Consider the following 17,120-nt stretch of genomic DNA (forward strand, 5'->3'; position numbering starts at 1 on the left):
ACATTGCCGAAACCTATAGTATTGTCAGTTTAATTAGAATATATTTCGCATATCAATTCCCTCGCGTAATTAATCCATGGAAAATCTGACGTGCAAGTTATAACATAACTACGATTGCACGCAGTTTACTTACTGAATCTGTCGCGCGTTTGTCATTTCAGTATAATGTATCGATTCCTGGCACATAGAAGATGGATAAAAATAAATAAAAGCGTTTATTAATATTCTAGCGAGTCCTAAGTATAAGAACACAGAAATTCCTGCGATGAAAATTGTTCCTAGAATTTTTCAAAAGGTTTATATAAAGCTTAGAATTTTTCAGAATTTCTAAATAATTTTATAACTTAGAATTTTATAATATTTCAAACAATATATAAAAGATTCTAAGAAAAGGATGTAGCCGGTAAATATTTAATATAACATCTCACCATTCTGATTTTCCTGTGATTTTGGAAATTTGTGTATTTTTATGCGTGGAATATATTCTGAGTAGGAAAATCGCTCGAGTGTGCTGTTTTATTTTTTTCTTTATTTTTTTCTAATAAGTTTTAACTTTTTTCAAAGTTTTTTGGAACTAACTACATTAATGAGCATGCGCAGTCATAAATTATCATTAAATTATATTATTTTCTAACTTATCGACATAAAAAAATTTCAAAAATAAAACGGAATTTGAGCGACCCAAGCAGAAGAAATTATTATGATATCAAGATAATTCCAAAATAATCATTAAAAATAATTTTTCAATTATTTCCGATTCATTTTAATGTCATTTTGACATTATCGCTACTTGTTCTGCTTGGGGACTATTTTTCTTCCCAGAGTATATTTTACGCATGAAAATACACAAATTTACAAATTTACAAACTACAGGAAAATCGGAAAGGGATGTTATACAAATAATAAACATTAGGCCCAGTTTCGCAACTGATTAACTCTTAACCGAGATTTAATTTACCAGGAAAGGTTACAGTCTGCTCTTCACCGATTTTGATCAAACTTATTAGAGGAGCCTACCAAATGAACACCTGTAAAGCCGTTCCCGCTAATGGGCCTTAGAAGCCGAATAATGATTCGAGTATTTAAAAATAGCAAAAATCTGGAAACGATCTAATATCTCGGAAAGTATGCATTTTTGAGAAAAGTCTTAGACAAAAATGATAGCGTTTAATAAGATGTATTTATACTGGTTTTATAAATGGGTAGCATCGTCAAGATCAAGTCAAGATTGACGATGCCTCCCAAGGTCAAACCAATAAAGCCAGTAAATACATCTTATTAAATTCTATCATTTTGGTTTAAGACATTTTTCTCAAAAATGTATATTTTCCGAAATATTAGACTGTTTTCAGATTTTTTTATATTTTTAAATGCTCATTGCTCGGCTTCTAAGCGGGAACGACTTTACAGATGTTTGATAGGCTCTTCTAATATTACTACAAGTTCGATCAAAATCGGAGAAGAGCAGAGCGTAGCCTCTCCTTGTTAATCTTTATCTCTTTCGAATTCTAAGATTGGAAAAAGATGAGAAATAAGTTGCACCTCGGTTAGTTAAGCGTTAACCATAAGTTGTGAAACTAGGTCTCACTATTACGATATCACCTTCAATCAAACTACGATTAACTTAATCTAAGATTAACAATATCCGTACTATTTCGTTAGAATAGACTTCGCGTGAATAGAATTAATAGTTAAATTCTGTTCACCGGATAAAAAGACGAAGGATATCATACTTACATACAGCTAGAAATTTCCCGGGCAGTCACCCGCGGACGATGACCTAACCTAACTTCTCCGCGTGACGTCAGTCACGACAACGCCAGTGTCGCCAGTTTCCAGCAGTTTAGTTCTCAGGGTACAAAAATCGTGTCCGACTTTTGCAATATGTCCACGTAGGATCCGATTCTCCCGTCCCGGAAGAAAGAACTGTTCGATATAATGACTTCGTAGTCTCGAGGTGAACGTTTTAGCCAATTATCGCGCATGACTCGCATAACGATCGTAATGATACCGCGGCATTCCGAAATTCAGGGCTGTTGGAATGCCGTGATGAATTTCCCACGTTTCAATCATTGCTCCGTTTGCTTTCTCGGCTCACACCGAAGCTAATAATCATAGCCGCGAGGTACATTATGTATGTCACACGGCATGAAATATTTATGTGAATTATTTTTTGAAATATTTAGAAATATTTTTTCGTGTACATTTATAAAATATTTTAAAATGTCGCGTTAAAGTGTTTCACAAAAATATTTTAGAAATGTTATACAAACATTGTAAGAAAAAGTATATTTCAAAAGCACTTCCTGATCGTATTTATATTTTTAGAGATATTTTGTGAAAAATTTCTGAAGTATTTCAAATCTTGCAGTAAAGTATTTCTGAAATATTTCATGCTATGGGACATTTTATTGATGCGTAATGTTGAATTTAAACCGGAATTTTCAGAGCATTCCTCAATTTTTTATCTTGCCTAACGCCTCAATTATTTTTGCTTATCCCACATGTTGAATTATAGACGCAAGGAAATTGTTAGACTTCAAATATTCTGTTTCAATGCATCTGTTTTTTATTCCTGTACCAGACCACTGGATTTTTCTGTTTTACTTTTACCAAATATCAAACATATACTCATTTCATTTTGTACAGTACATAAATGTACTGATCCAGTTTTAGAAAATAGACCTACATAACTTAGATCGACTGTTAACATAACTGTAATCCTCAGCCTTTGACAACTAACTGATGTGACCATGGCCAGTCCAAGAACGCGACGAGTGCTGAGTGAATTAAAGCCGAAGGACGAGAACAATGTAAGCTTGATTGAGAGCAAGATGAGAAATATATCAAGTGCTTTCTCTCTTTTTTTTACAAAGATTAAATATTAGGTATTTAGTCTTTTTAAGGTAAATTTCAGTCGAATATTTTATTAAAGTAAATTTTTTAAAGTTTAAATTTCAACTTCTATTTTTGGTAAATGTAATTTTTATTGTTTATCTCAGCACTTTGCGTAGAATTGAAATATCATTCATTTGTTATAACCATAACTCAAAGAACAGTTTTCCAGAAAATAAACATTTCAATGTTTTGAGTTGATATGTAGTACATTTATTTTTCATTAATATGTACCTATTAAGAAAATTCATTACATGTACCTATTATAAAAATGAAATTAATTAGTAGCTCTTTGCAAGTGACTTCTTTATGATTGTCAGATTTATACATACTTGTGCATTTTGTAGAAATGTTTCGAATGTGGCAGCCACAATCCGCAATGGGTATCCGTGACGTATGGCATTTGGATATGCCTGGAATGTTCAGGCAAGCATCGTGGTTTAGGTGTACACTTATCATTTGTCCGTTCTGTCTCTATGGACAAGTGGAAGGATGTAGAACTGGAAAAGATGAAGGTCGGTGGCAATAGAAACGCCCGAGAGTTTTTTGAGAATCAACCCGACTGGGACGAATCTATGTCCATCTCACAGCGTTATAATACAAAGGCGGCGGCATTATACAGGGATAAGGTAAAGAGATTTATCATACACTTTTATATCACTGAGTCCCTTTAGAGTTATTTCATTCGTTTAAAAATATTTTTTCTTTTCTTAGATCGCTACATTGGCGAGAGGAGAGCCTTGGAGTCCAAGCAGTTCAACAGCGAAGGAGTTTCAGTCTCAGACATTCATTAAAAATAAGCAAGAATGTTCGTACCAGAACGACCTGTCCTCTTCTTACCAAAATATGGACTCAAATAACCTGAAGATGCAGACAGAATTCTTCTTTGCGAAGAAACAGAATGAAAATGCCAATCGTCCAGAGTAAGTCTGTAGTCTGGCTTTTATTTTCTATATCAGGTATTATGATACAATATTTAATATATTATAGAATATAGAACAATTAAGAGTACAAATAAATGGGAAATATAAAGATTTGGAAAACAAAAGAATGAATAAGTTTAAATATTTGAAGAGTTTATGAGAACCGAAAAATGTGATAGGATTGTAAGAATGGAGTGTGTATTAAGATAGGAGAAATAGTTATAATGTTATCGTTTTAGTAATATCCCACCTAATCAAGGTGGTAAATACGGTGGCTTCGGCTATCAGATGGATCCACCACCCAAGAGTTCGTCCCAAGAATTGTTCGACACTGCAGTATCATCATTAGCGAGTGTATGATTTTTACCATTCACTAAATGTCTGTAATTTAAAATTAACGAATTAATCTATTATGTCTTACTATTGCAGGGATGGTCAATATTCTCTTCCTCGGCGTCAAAAATAGCAAGCAAAGCTACCGAGAATGCAATCAAGATCGGAGGACTCGCGACGCAAAAGGCAAGTGTACAAATTTCGAGAAAGGCTCTCGAGTGTAAACTAATTAGGGACTAAAAATTAATTATTTTTTTTAAACGAGATTGAAGAACAGGATTAAAGCATTATTGTTTATTTATTTTTACCCACTCATTTATTTTCGATTGTTAGAATTGCCATGCATAAATTTATTTGAGAGCATAAACGTGAGATATATTAATTATCGTTATTATTTGTGTTATTATTTATCTTAATTAATTCCGCTATCGAATTTATAATTCTTATTTTGAAGACATTTTTATTTCGTTTTTCTCTGTTTCTATTCAATCATTAGGTTCGTGATGGCACATTATTAGAGGACGTAGGAGCTCAGGTCAATCATTTGGTTACAAAGGTATAAATTCTTTCGTTTGCTTTTCTGTTCTATTACTCATTTTTTAATTGTCGTTAAAATTAAATATTAGAAATATTATTATGGCATACATATATAGGCAGACGTCTTATTAAGAATCGAGAAATTTAGAAAAAAAAATAATGCACAGGTTGGGGATATAACGAGACGGGGAGGATGGGGTGATATTGCTGGGACCAATTCAGCGGAACAACAAAGGCAATATGATTCCACAGATCGATATCAGTATTCCTCTGATACGTATCAGAATAACGATTTAATATCGAATCGCTCTAACGAAAAATCGTCTCTTGTAAGAAGCTCCAGTTCAAAGTACGTACCTTCTAAACTTCTACATATAAAAATAAACTTTTATTAAATTATTAATTATTAATAAGTCTGTGTAAGTAAAATACAATCGATTTATTCAAAATTTATTCCTTACTTATATTTCAGGAGCAACATTTCCACTGGAGATTCTTCCAACACCTCGAACTGCGATTGGGATTGGGGCAACGACACGAAACAAACGAGCAAGACAGTAACTTCAAAAAAACAACCAAAGGCAGAGAGAAAAGAAGAATCATTGATCAATTTCGAAACGGACAATAAGGCACAACAGAATTGGAACTCGAAAGCGGAAGACGACGCCTGGGAAATATTAAATAATTAACCCTGATATCATTAGCGCGAATTAGGAAATGAGGATATCGGTATATGTTAATTTTAAAGATTATTAAAGAGAATTAAAGGACAGATACATGCATTTATATGAGATATGTTTTTTATAAAGTGACCTATTTTCCTTGTAAAATAGGATATAATTTTGTTCAGTAATTCATAATACAATCTTAAGTAATAAATCATTATTACTTAATAATTATTATTAACATACTAACTGTACAATATAAAATCGTAATCTATTTTCAAGTCTTACAATTCTTTCGAGGATTTTGAATATTCACACAAACTCCAAAAAAACAAATTAAAAAACTTGGAGAATTCAAGATTATAAATCTACGATTTATGTCATTTTATTAGATCTAAGACGAACAGTTTTCTGCTATTTTCTTTTATCCGGCATCATTCCTGAAATAAATGCTACGATTGTTTAGACAGCCATATCACTATAAAAATTAATCCTCAGATACCCGACATTTAAAAATATAACGTAAATGCGAAGTCATTTAAAGATTTTTTTATATTTTTTGATTGCGTTATTATTGTTTACACACTGTGTATTATAAAATAATTACAAAAACAATAAAATTTTATTTTTAAAAATGCAAAAGTATTTCATTCTATAATGAAAACACATTCGATAATAATCAATACAATTATTAAACACAGATGGACAAAACGCAGTTTATAATGGTATAAACCATTGTGTATAAATAAATTAAATAATTAAGTGTATGAAAAAAATTATAAAATTCAGTTTGAAGTCTAATCATAAAGGCGATATCCAAGGATTAATATAAATAACAGAAACTAACTTTTTTCGTGTATATGTTCTTCTAATTGGTGATCTACTATAGATATGTATTTTACTTAGATATTTCAGAAGGTTCGATTGTGTGTTTGGCCATATCTCCTCTATTATTTCTGATAATAGTTTGTGTAATACGATCGCGGAATTACGTGAAAGTTGTGGTGCCGGCTGATTCGTCGTCATTTTATAAAGAAACTGATATACTTCACTGAAAATATACATCAATTATCATCAATTATTCAGTAATTTTATGGGCTCAAAAACTCAAGTATCTGATATGAAGTAGACTTGATTAAATAATACGTTATATATATACTATTTTAAATATATACAGAGTACTCTACAGTAGATGAGACAAAATTTAAGGATTGATTCTAGATCATAAAAAAATAAGGTGAAAATGAAGAATACAAAATTGCGAATTCGTCTTCATTTTTTAATCATAAATGTTCAAATATTCAAATATGTAAAAAGTGCCTCAAACACATATTTAGGCATTTACAAAATCTCTATTGAAATTTTATTCTTGATTTTATAAATATTCTGAATGTTTAAATATTCACATAAAAATGCTTAATAATGCTTAATAATGTAAATGTTAATGCATGTAAATTTAAATATTTATAATTTAAAAACATGAGTCAAATTCGCGCGCGTAATTTTGATATTCTTTTATTTTATCTTATCTTATTTTAATATTTAGACTTGCACACTCCTTAAATTTTGTCCTATCCCTATTACTGAATACTTTGTATATATACATATATTAAGTAATCAATAAAATCATATATATATATATTAGCAGAATAATAGAACTAATAAAATTAAATATGTAAATAACAGAAGATATTTTTGATCCCAGAACGTCATCGATATTGAGCGATACAATATTGATAAGTCAATTTTACGTACGAAGAAACAGACCACTCTTAATTAATGTGAAAATTTTTATAATAAACACTTTTTATAATAAAATAGTATTAACATAAAATTTATATATACAATACAATAACATTTTAGAATAAAAAGAAGGGCATTGCTGTCTATATCATACCTAAAGTCACATTCTGTCTCCTTCTGATGAGGCAATGAATGCTGCTCGTACAATGCGATGAATAACAATGCCATAGGTACATTACATTCGGATTCCTCAAATACATTACTACGTAACCAGCCAACTATCGAAGGTTTATTCTTAAGGAAAGTCTGTGTCAATTCGAGCGCTGAATCCATTTTAGATTGGCGTTCGGCCATAGACGTGCCCAAAATACTATTAAAAGGAAGATTCTGTCCATGTTTAAAGAGATCATTCAATACCGTAATGGCATTCTCTTTGTTACCAAAAGGAAGCTTGCCTTCCTTCTTTTTACTGTTGCTATTACTCTCATTGTTATCATCTTCATTTTCCTCCATTTTAATAGTTGCTCCACTAATAAACAATTTCTGACACACTATAGAAATACAAAACTTAGAAACTAAAGAAATGTTAGTAAATAGATAGGCGATGAACAATGAAAGTTAAGCAAATAAAACAATAAATAAAGTTTAGTTTTTTCATCAAATAACTCGCAAATTAACAAGAGACTAGATTGATCTTAAAGATGTGAACTACCTTGAAAAAAATGTTCAGATTGTATCAACAAAACAAATTCTTATATCAATCAGAATACTGGTTATCAATATAGAGTTTCTGGTTATCTCGACAAAAATGTTTAGTAGATTTAGATACTATGAGTATCTGGATTTGTATCTTTCTGATTGAATTTGAAAATTCTAATTAACAATAAGACTTTTTCCAGTGCATAAATGCTAGGACCAGGTTAGGATTCTCTCCACGAGTTTTTCCTCAAATTTGCAACGTACCTTTTAAAAGACAAATGCGTTAAAATATGTATTTTACTTTTATCTGTTAATTATCGTGCAACTGATGCGCTGTCACAATCATAATTATAAAATTTCTTCAATAACATGTACCTTGTTCCGTCCACAAATTGTTGTCACGTCACATAATGAAGTTGGCAGCAACTAACGGCAGTCCGGCCATTCCGGACAATTGGCTTTGGTAAAAAATGATAAAAATCGTACAGTAGCCAATCGTCTCCCGTTACATGTTTAAAGGTTGGCTACCATGTGACATATAATAATTATTATTATTCCCCAGGTCTATCTGTGTGCACTCGAAGAAGCCAATGTTGTGTTTACTTATGTTTTTACATCGCGTTTTTGCACATTTCTGCAAACTTCAGCCTTCAGTTTCTGGGAACAAGACGAGTCCCTTTTTTCCAACGGATGTTTGTGATCTCTTGTCATAAAGCTGTCCAACCTCGAAGAGTGAGTATTTGAAACGCGAGGGAAAGGGACAGAGAATGTCTTATTTAAATAGGTAAACGGTTTTTAGTTGTAAGAAATACCTGAGAGAAATTATAATCTCCGATTCACGTTAGATGTTATTTTTCTTCATCCAATTCTTAGATGGAATTGCTTTGTTAATAGATGTTCGTTTTCTCTCAGAATTATAAAATAGCTTGTTTCAAATAGCGTGTCTCATTTTTGGAACATCGATCCTTGCAGTTACAATTCAGACAAAGAAAAAGAGCAGAGAGGTGATTACTAATAATAGAGATTCCCTGTGAAAATATATTCTTAAATTTAATTTAACAGTCTAAAAAAGTTATATATAATTTATAAATTTTTTAAATCGTTAAATATTGGAAACATTTGTAAATAGTATTGTAATACTAATAATTAGATAAATAATTAGGTAAATACATATATAATTTTTTATGTAATTATGTAATTATATTAATATTCTTAATATAACTATTTCATTAAGGATATATTCTTAATTAATAAATTTAGGTATAATACACATATTAAATTCTGTAAACTGTTAAATATTAAATTGTTAATATTTAATAATTTCAATATTAAAAGAAAAATTATTAAATATTAAATACATTTTTAATATAATTATTATATTAAGGATATATTATAAATTAATGATTAAACATATTATATTAAATATATATTTAACAAATTAATAGTTATTTATATTTAAAAAAACTTCTGAGCACAATCAAATTTATTCCAAAAATGATGACAAATCAGAAAAACATTTATTGTAACATGAACTTTGCTTGTTTCTAGAAAGGACCGGAAGCGAGTCAGCATGCCGGAGCCTGTGAATCACCAGGTGAACGCCGCTCGTAAGACGTTCCAGACTCTCTACCAGATCTCTAAGCTGCTGAATACAAATCTAGATCCGACCACTTTGAGTATCTGTATCAGGCTATGTGAGAATGGAGTGAATCCACATGCCCTCGCGACGGTGGTGAAGGAACTTCAACGAGAAGTCAAAGCGATGAACGACGGACAACTGGAGTCTTCCACCAGCAAGACTAGCACAACCAAATGAACATGAACAAGTATGACGCTATTGTTGCTCTCCTACACTCTCTACAGAATTGATCTTGCGTTGTTAAAAAATATACGTTTTTGAATGTAGATAGTATATGATATTTTATTTATTATACGAATAAACTAATAAACATACAGTGTAAACTTAACGCTTGATAGAAATAATTTGGTTTTTGTAAACAAAGTAGAAAAAAATATTTCTCGAAAGTATACTTTTTATATAAAAATAGACAAATAGAAATCGTTTCAGAAATTAATCACGAGATTACAACTCTTTTTTCGATTTCTTGGCACTTGGCTTTTTCATCGACTCGTCAATTATAATGCTTTCTCCCTGGAAAGAGACAAATGTTTCTTTTATTTCTCACACACAAGAAAGTTTACAAACACCTGAAAATTTCGTCAATACGTTATCGTTACCTCCTTTAGTGGTGGATAATACGACTGTCCATCGATCGTGACATGAGCCACTTCAGGATGTTGTAGCAAATAATTTTTACCCTCGATAGCCTGAGCTCCATCGTGGAACATGAATATGAAACGTTTATTTTCAATTGGATATCTGCACAGTAAACATTTCAAATATTTTAATTAATCTTCTATCTTGGAATGCTTTTAAAGTGCCTGAGGATAGCTTGGGTGCAACAATGCTGTACCTTTCCATAGTGATATGGTTATTTTGTAGGCCAGTCTGCCAGATACGGGTCATGACATCTGCTTGCTCCTCTGAAACATTTGACTGAAGATCTACGAACATCATAACGCCTTTTCCTTTCTTCGTTGCTTTTAGCATACTCTCTGGATTTTTTATGTCTAGCTACAATGGATAGTTAAAAACAAAAATGAATTTGTATATTTGTGTATCCTTAATCTGCCAACAATATAAATTTTAACTTTTCATCAGCAATAGAGATCTTTGAGAAGTAGAACAAAATTTTTATTGTACCAATTTTAAAAATAGGAAAAAATTCTTACATGTTTGTTAAAACATTTTTCTTTAACAATGAGCTTTTCTGATAATAGAAGTTGGATTGTATTTTACTTGTTCTTTACAGATTTAAATTGATCAAAATTTATAGTAAAAAAATTAACAGTGCCTTTTAAAGTTACATTGCCAATAAAGGATTAAACTATGGTTTCAGATTTTCATGTAAAATGATATATTACCTTGGATATATCTAGCTTTGGGGCAGGTCGCAAATGTTCCGGCAACTCGTCTGGCTCCAGGGGTTCATCATTTGCCTAAGATATCACATTAATCAAAAAGTTCGTTCGCATTGCTTTCGTTTTATTGATATAACAGTCATATAGAGACAAAGAACGAATTTTGTTTTATCTGAGAATACAACGTAATGGCCATACTTCCCACTGTTCCAGCAAACGCTCTGCGTCAGCGTCCGTCATGAACATCATGTCCTTGTCTTTCCATGATTTCTTTTTTCGCTCTTTAGTATCCGATGTGGATACCACCATAACAAAGAGCATAAACAGGCTCAGGACAATAATCCTCGATTTCATTTTGCAGATACTAGAAAATCACGTCTTTACCAGGAATGATTTATAGTATGATGCGCAACAAACACATCACAGGCGTGTTTCTGAAAATTCGAAAGAGAGCCGTCTGTTCAAATGAAATTAGCATTTTCCTTTTAATACGAACTTTCGTTCAACAATCGAAAATCAACCAAACATTCTGTGACATTGGAATGCCACAGCAGAATCAATCATGTTACATCAATTATAGCAATTATTAAGGTTATGCCTATGCCGACGTTCTTTAAAACGCAATATAAGAAGAGTTTAGTTAAACATTAAAATTCGAGCAATTTGAATTTAACAATACATAAAAAATGTAACAAATACAAGTAGAAACGTCGATCTATTACCTTCAGTCGAACCTCACAATTCCACGGTACATCGTCAACTAGAATTCCAGTTTTCATATTGCCACAGGACGCGCAACGCAAACATTTCGTGCCAACTAAATCCAGGAAGAACAAAAAATGACCAGATTTCGAAATAGGAATTTTATTTCCAGGGATTTGGGTGCAGGTCACTTTGCAAATTCTATGGCACGTTCTTTGATTGGTCAATTCGTAAAATTCTTTCTTTTGATTGGTCAAGCATGTGACGCTTGTTTGCGTTTCTTTAGCTGCGTTCGGTAATGCAAATCTGAGGCGTCGGAGTGCTCATATATTAGGTGTAGTAAAAAATCATCGCGTATTTTTTAGCTCAAAGTTGTATATACAATATCTTCGTCAATAATGAATGAAATTCAAATTTAAAAAAAGGGTTTTAAAGCTTGAAATCTCTACTTTTAAAAGCTTATCACATTTTTTAAGTTTATATGAGTTTGATAATTTTTACATACCAAAAACTACGAGCTGAAAGAGACGAAAAATTTTCTTCTCACTTTGTGGATTTGTAACGTGTCCAAAACGAATTTGAGAAAATTTTCGATTACCTATCGTGAAAGCTTGATACTTTCCCTACAAAATCTTTTTTTTTAAATATTCCTACGACTTTTGATTACTGAGTTATCGCGGATTAAATAAAAGAATTATTTTGACTTTAATTGCTCATAACTCCATTAAAAATTGTCGTATCGTATAATTTAAAAAAGAGATTTTTAAAGCTGAAACTTTACTCTATCAAGATATATTTATATTGTTGGTAAGAAAGTAATTGCGGTTTTTACTGCTAGATGTCTTTTAAAAAAACGAGATGACTTTTTACTTAACCTAATATTATAGCATATGTCACGTACACTAGAAAAAGAATACTCCGACGTCTTAGATTTGCATTGCCAAATGCAGCTTCTATGAGCTGCGATTTAAATGTATAAACCAATTATATTTAAAAATTTTACACACTTGCAAAAAATCTGTTTGCATCACTTGCACCGATATTTTCGCTTTCTTTTTTTTCAAAGTCAAATATATATCTATCTTATTTTAAATACACAAATATTTTAGGATTTTATGCAAACAGCTCTAAAGCTTTTTTTATTGAGTGCAGTGAATCAACTCTCTGGCAACGCTATTTGCATCAAGGGCTAGTTGTTCCACTTTTTGGTCAATTTTACCTGTTGGGTAAATAGCAAGATTACTCAATCACATGCGCGGATTACTAGATTTATCTCACAAGTAAAATTTACCAAAAAGTGAAACAATTGGTCCTAAATAAAAATGCATTAAGCCTATTCTACAATAGTTGTAAGGTCGGAATCAGACTATGCATTGAAGATTGAGATCAAAGATTAAAAATTGAAATTTCACCAATAAAAACAGAAATCTTGGCTCCTTTTGTTCTGATTGGTCAAACTTCATTTTTTTAATCTTTAATCTCATTTTTTAATACGTAATCTGATTTCGGCCTAAGCGTTGTTAGTGTAAATAGTTGTAGTTGCAAAAATTGACCAATTACAGTCAAATATTCTCCTCACATTCGACTTGATTGGTCAATTTTTACAACTGCACTACTTACAACTATGCTTATGGCTTCTGCACACTGGACACGGAAATGCTTGCCGCGTGGTAAAATGTGGTGCCAATAAGCTTACAGTTCCTAATGTGCTTATTGGTTACTGCATTTCATTTTACCGCGCGACAAGCGTTTTCGTGTCTAATGCAGAAGCCATTACGACTATTGTAAAATAGACTTTAGGGCTGTCACACACAAAATTCCGTAACAGTAACTGTAAGACTGTAAACTTAAGTCGATGATATTCCAATCAGGATATTGCTTTAGGTCTACATAATCTAACGGAAATAAAAATAACAGTAAAGTTACGTTATTTAAACTTAAGTGGTTGTAATTATAAGAATTGACCAATCACTGTCAAATATTCTTTTTACATTCAACTTGATTGGTCAATATTTACAACTACAACCGCTTACAACAACGCTTACGACTATTAGCGTCAAGCGTCAAGCAACAGAAGCAGAAATCAATCAACGAAACGATATTGGCAGTGTAAAAAATATATTTTACATCACTGCCCGTATCGTCCAGCTGATTGGTTGCTACTTGACGTTTAGCGCTTAAATGTAAATGCACTTTAAGATCTACTTGACGTTACAAATGCATTGAAGATTTTGATTGACCTATTAGAAAAAAGAATTTTACTAATTAACCAAACAAAAAATGCTTCAAAGCATTTGTAACATCAAGTGGACTGTAGCCTTATTGGACGCAGTAAGGGTCAAACAGCAAAGCATCAACCAATCAGTTAGACAATATTTACAGTAGCGTGTTACAAGAAGACTTGGCTAGTTCCCTAGTTTTGAACTAACCTGAGGCTGTAGTATGGCGAAATTTGTAATTCCGCGACTCAAAGAGAGTTGTAGCTGAATTTGTTCAAATTACCGATTGGTTAAAGACAAGCGCTAGATATTTCGATTATAATGAATTTCGAATCATTCAATGGTTGCTCTCTCGCTCTCCCTAAATAAGCGACAAATTTTTCTAATGACTCCGGTACACCAGCGCGATGTTCGTCGCACGCGACACGCGACATGCAATGAAAATATACCTTCAGAATGAAAACATCGATAAAGCTATACACTCATTGGATATCGTGTGTCGCGCGCGACGAACATCACACTGGTGTGCCAAAAGTATAATAGTCGGGACAATTTGCGACGGTATGTAGAGTGACAGTTAATATAGAACATACACTACAAGATTGAAAATCTTTTCAGGAAGACCCAAATGAATGTAATGCCGTCAGACCCCTTGATAATTCCTCTATTCGTTTTCTGACACGGATGTATAGCATTCAGGAACTCAATTGTGTATTTTGAAATAAAGTGAAAATTACGAAAGTGAACAAATTCACTAGAATATTCATAATTTAATTTAATATTCATAATTTATTATATAATATATCAATACTTAGTAATAATTGCTCACTTGTAATTTTCACCTTATTTCAAAATACACAATCGACCCCCTAGACATTTGATGGTACCGCTTTCTATATACTAAAAAAAAATTGCGAAAATACACAACATGCACTATGTAACGACGTAGAATACGGGCTAACTGCCAAGATTTGAGCGTTGATGGATGTGCGCGAACACGGGTACGTGGGACACATGCTAAGTACAATTCATTAGCGGCAAATTTCATTATCGGAATGAAAAGTTTTCTTACCTTGAGATACCCGGCTAAATGTTCTCTGGTGTTCTCGAATGCCAGTGGAAAAAAAGTGGTCAGAGAGAAAGGCCTCTATACTTTCCTGGATAAATTTATTTGTTGACTCAGCTGCGTTGATAGACTGTTTTCTCACACAAGCGATCACTTTTCGCTAATGGTTTAACGGTGATTATATTATTAGTATTAAGAGAGTTAGCGAGAAGATAGGGGCATCCGCAAAGCACATACTTGAAATTAATCAATTAAATATATATTTAATAGCAATTGAAACATTAATTAATGGGTTGATAATTAATTCTGTGCGAAAACAGATTTGCTTCTAAGTTAATTAAAAAAGTATAAACTTACGATTAATTCTAAATTTAAAAATTGAATTGATACTTCTAGATTAGAATTTAGAATTAATGCTTCTAGATTTAAGGATTGAAATAAAGAAAATTATACTCGAACTTAAGATTATGTTTCACACGCGCGGCGCTTAAAAGCTAAAGCGGCGATTGGTCAGACAATGGAAGGAGCCGGTATTTCGCGCGTGACCGCTCTAGATTCCTATTCTTGAAAAGTATCGCATACGAAAAACTAGAGAAATGCTATATTGTAAAGTATATTATAAACAATTGAAGACAATAGAGAAAAATATCATCGCTCCTCGTTTTAATCCTAAACCTAGTCTCTCCTCCGAGTTGATAGACTTTCGCTCTGTCACTGAACCACACAACTCTGATGCTGTTGGTATTTCTGTTGTGTCCATATCTAGTGAATTTCTTACAATATGTAACGCATACTATAATATTTCCCTAATTTTTTATATGTAATACTTTTCAAGAATAGAGGTCCTGAGAGTTGATTGTGTATCTTAAAATAAAGTGAAAATGCCAAAAGTGAGCAAATTCACTAGTTGATGACCAATTGAATTATGAATATTCTAGTGAAGTTGCTCACTTTCATAATTTTTACTTCATTTCGAAATATACAATCGACTCCCTGGACGACGCGCACTGTTAGAAGCTCCACACAATAAAAGAAACAGGGAACAGAGAACAGAGAATAAAAATTTCAACCTATCAGAAACTGTGTATTCCACAGCATGATTTCTGATAGGTTGAAATACTTATTCTCTGTTTCATTTATTGTGCGGAGCCTCTTACTTTGGATGCTTTCCAATTGTTTAACACATTTTAACATAAACGTACACAGGAATGCACAAAGTGCATTATTGTGCACGATTCAATTGGAACAGAATGTGTACGCTGTGCATAGTTGAGATCCATTTTGGATAGAATTAAATTAAATGTAGCTTTTTCCGTCTGTATTAAATAAAAAAAAAGTAAAAGTGCCGGCCACTCAACGTCTTTAAATCGTTTCATTTATAACGTGTAACACGATTATATGAATCAAATTTGGGCCGTCATGTCCTGTCTCAGGTTTCTTTCTGGTGGTATTAGGTTGTTCGGAAAGTAATTTCGTTTTTTCTTATGAAAATGAAAGACGATTTTCAATCAGACGCGTTTCAAATGATCATGAACGGTCGGATTCGATAAATTTAATCTCTCAGCGATCTCACGAGTTGTTATTCGCCGGTTTGCATCAATTAATGCCTTTATTGTGTCTTCATCAGCTTCAACTGGCCTTCCAGAACGTGGTGCATCTTCAACATCAAAATTGCCGGATCGAAATTTTGCAAATCAGTTTTGGCACTGGCGTTCTGTCAATACATCTTCTCCATACACATCGGATAATTTTTTTCTTGCTTGAACAGTATTTTTACCTTTTCGATAGTAAAAAAGTAAAATATGCCGAAAATGCTGCTTTTCACTTTCATATTTGATAGGGCACCAACCAAAAACTACTGCGTAGAATCAATCGAACTTTTTTCACAAGCAAGCCTTGCTATATCAGCTGTCAAAATATATAATGATTATGCGGCTTACGTGTGAAGTTGGCTGTGAAAAATACAATTAAGTCCTTTATTGGGAAAAAACGAAATTACTTTCCGAACAACCCAATACAATTGGGGCATATTACGCACGCATGCATAATGGTTGTAAACGTACTATATAAAAAAAAGTATTTCAGATTCATTTTGTAAAATGCATTTAATAGATGTGTTTTTGATATAAATATAAAAATATAATATAATATTAATAAAATAAAATAATAAAATAAAATAAAATAAATAAAATTAGAAAAATTAGAAAAATAAAATAAAATAATATTAATACAATATATAATATAATATAATATTAGGTGTAGTAAAAAGTCATCGCGTATTTTTTAGCTCAAAGTTGTATATACAATATCTTCGTCAATAATGAATGAAATTCAAATTTAAAAAAAGGGTTTTAAA

At 31.9% G+C, this 17,120-nt stretch overlaps 4 protein-coding genes across 16 annotated transcripts in view; 2 read left to right on the forward strand and 2 right to left on the reverse strand.

Annotated features, from left to right (window-relative positions):
* The first annotated feature begins 1,810 nt into the window (after nt 1-1,810).
* Nucleotides 1,811-5,479, forward strand: LOC108748124 (ADP-ribosylation factor GTPase-activating protein 1). Of its 3 annotated transcripts, none has more exons than XM_018486140.1 (9): nt 1,811-1,957; nt 2,729-2,813; nt 3,243-3,524; nt 3,610-3,818; nt 4,058-4,172; nt 4,248-4,337; nt 4,648-4,707; nt 4,856-5,037; nt 5,161-5,478. In XM_018486140.1, exons 2-9 carry the CDS (start codon nt 2,754-2,756, stop codon nt 5,375-5,377), a joined length of 1,215 nt encoding a protein of 404 aa, XP_018341642.1. In that variant the 5' UTR covers nt 1,811-1,957; nt 2,729-2,753; the 3' UTR covers nt 5,378-5,478. The 3 variants fall into 3 exon arrangements, with proteins under 3 accessions (XP_018341642.1, XP_018341644.1, XP_018341643.1); XM_018486141.1 differs by lacking the exon at nt 1,811-1,957 and adding an exon at nt 1,970-2,125 and having other exon boundaries at nt 5,161-5,479; XM_018486142.1 differs by lacking the exon at nt 4,648-4,707 and having other exon boundaries at nt 5,161-5,479.
* Nucleotides 5,480-5,610: 131 nt separating this feature from the next.
* On the reverse strand, nt 5,611-8,218 carry LOC108748125. Of its 8 annotated transcripts, XM_018486147.1 has the most exons (5): nt 8,171-8,216; nt 7,809-8,059; nt 7,251-7,647; nt 6,201-6,404; nt 5,611-5,793 (listed from the first exon to the last, which is right to left on the reverse strand). In XM_018486147.1, exons 3-5 carry the CDS (start codon nt 7,607-7,609, stop codon nt 5,778-5,780), a joined length of 579 nt encoding a protein of 192 aa, XP_018341649.1. In that variant the 5' UTR covers nt 7,610-7,647; nt 7,809-8,059; nt 8,171-8,216; the 3' UTR covers nt 5,611-5,777. The 8 variants fall into 8 exon arrangements, with proteins under 8 accessions (XP_018341649.1, XP_018341652.1, XP_018341651.1 ...); XM_018486150.1 differs by lacking the exon at nt 7,809-8,059 and having other exon boundaries at nt 7,251-7,625; nt 8,171-8,218; XM_018486149.1 differs by lacking the exon at nt 7,809-8,059.
* A 142-nt stretch (nt 8,219-8,360) lies between these two features.
* LOC108748113 (mitotic-spindle organizing protein 1-like) lies at nt 8,361-9,870 on the forward strand. 2 transcript variants are annotated; one of them, XM_018486121.1, is made up of 2 exons: nt 8,361-8,579; nt 9,344-9,870. In XM_018486121.1, the coding sequence occupies exons 1-2, from the start codon at nt 8,563-8,565 to the stop codon at nt 9,609-9,611; spliced, it is 285 nt and encodes a 94-aa protein (XP_018341623.1). In that variant the 5' UTR covers nt 8,361-8,562; the 3' UTR covers nt 9,612-9,870. The 2 variants fall into 2 exon arrangements, with proteins under 2 accessions (XP_018341623.1, XP_018341625.1); XM_018486123.1 differs by having other exon boundaries at nt 8,361-8,527.
* The window catches only part of LOC108748112 (LDLR chaperone boca), a 7,739-nt gene continuing 427 nt past the window's right edge, over nt 9,809-17,120 (reverse strand). For all 3 annotated transcript variants that reach the window (XM_018486119.1, XM_018486118.1, XM_018486120.1), the window contains 7 exons: nt 14,771-14,924; nt 11,500-11,594; nt 10,976-11,211; nt 10,781-10,855; nt 10,270-10,430; nt 10,034-10,175; nt 9,809-9,947 (listed from right to left, as the gene is read on the reverse strand). In XM_018486119.1, coding sequence (XP_018341621.1) covers nt 9,879-9,947; nt 10,034-10,175; nt 10,270-10,430; nt 10,781-10,855; nt 10,976-11,131 — 603 coding nt within the window. In that variant the 5' untranslated portion in view covers nt 11,132-11,211; nt 11,500-11,594; nt 14,771-14,924 and the 3' untranslated portion in view covers nt 9,809-9,878. The remainder of the gene's footprint in view (nt 9,948-10,033; nt 10,176-10,269; nt 10,431-10,780; nt 10,856-10,975; nt 11,212-11,499; nt 11,595-14,770; nt 14,925-17,120) is intronic.

The sequence above is a fragment of the Trachymyrmex septentrionalis genome, unplaced genomic scaffold (genome assembly GCF_001594115.1).
Source record: "Trachymyrmex septentrionalis isolate Tsep2-gDNA-1 unplaced genomic scaffold, Tsep1.0 scaffold210, whole genome shotgun sequence".
Classification (NCBI taxonomy): Eukaryota; Metazoa; Arthropoda; class Insecta; order Hymenoptera; family Formicidae; genus Trachymyrmex; species Trachymyrmex septentrionalis.

Coding starts and splice junctions, on each gene's coding strand:
- LOC108748125 (XM_018486143.1), bottom strand. Junction 6,405..7,250: donor GAGACAGAATGTGACTTTAG/GTATGATATAGA, acceptor GTATATTTTCAG/TGAAGTATATCAGTTTCTTT.
- LOC108748124 (XM_018486140.1), top strand. CDS start 2,754: ATGGCCAGTCCAAGAACGCGACGAGTGCTGAGTGAATTAAAGCCGAAG. Junction 4,173..4,247: donor CAGTATCATCATTAGCGAGT/GTATGATTTTTA, acceptor TTACTATTGCAG/GGATGGTCAATATTCTCTTC. Junction 5,038..5,160: donor GTAAGAAGCTCCAGTTCAAA/GTACGTACCTTC, acceptor CTTATATTTCAG/GAGCAACATTTCCACTGGAG.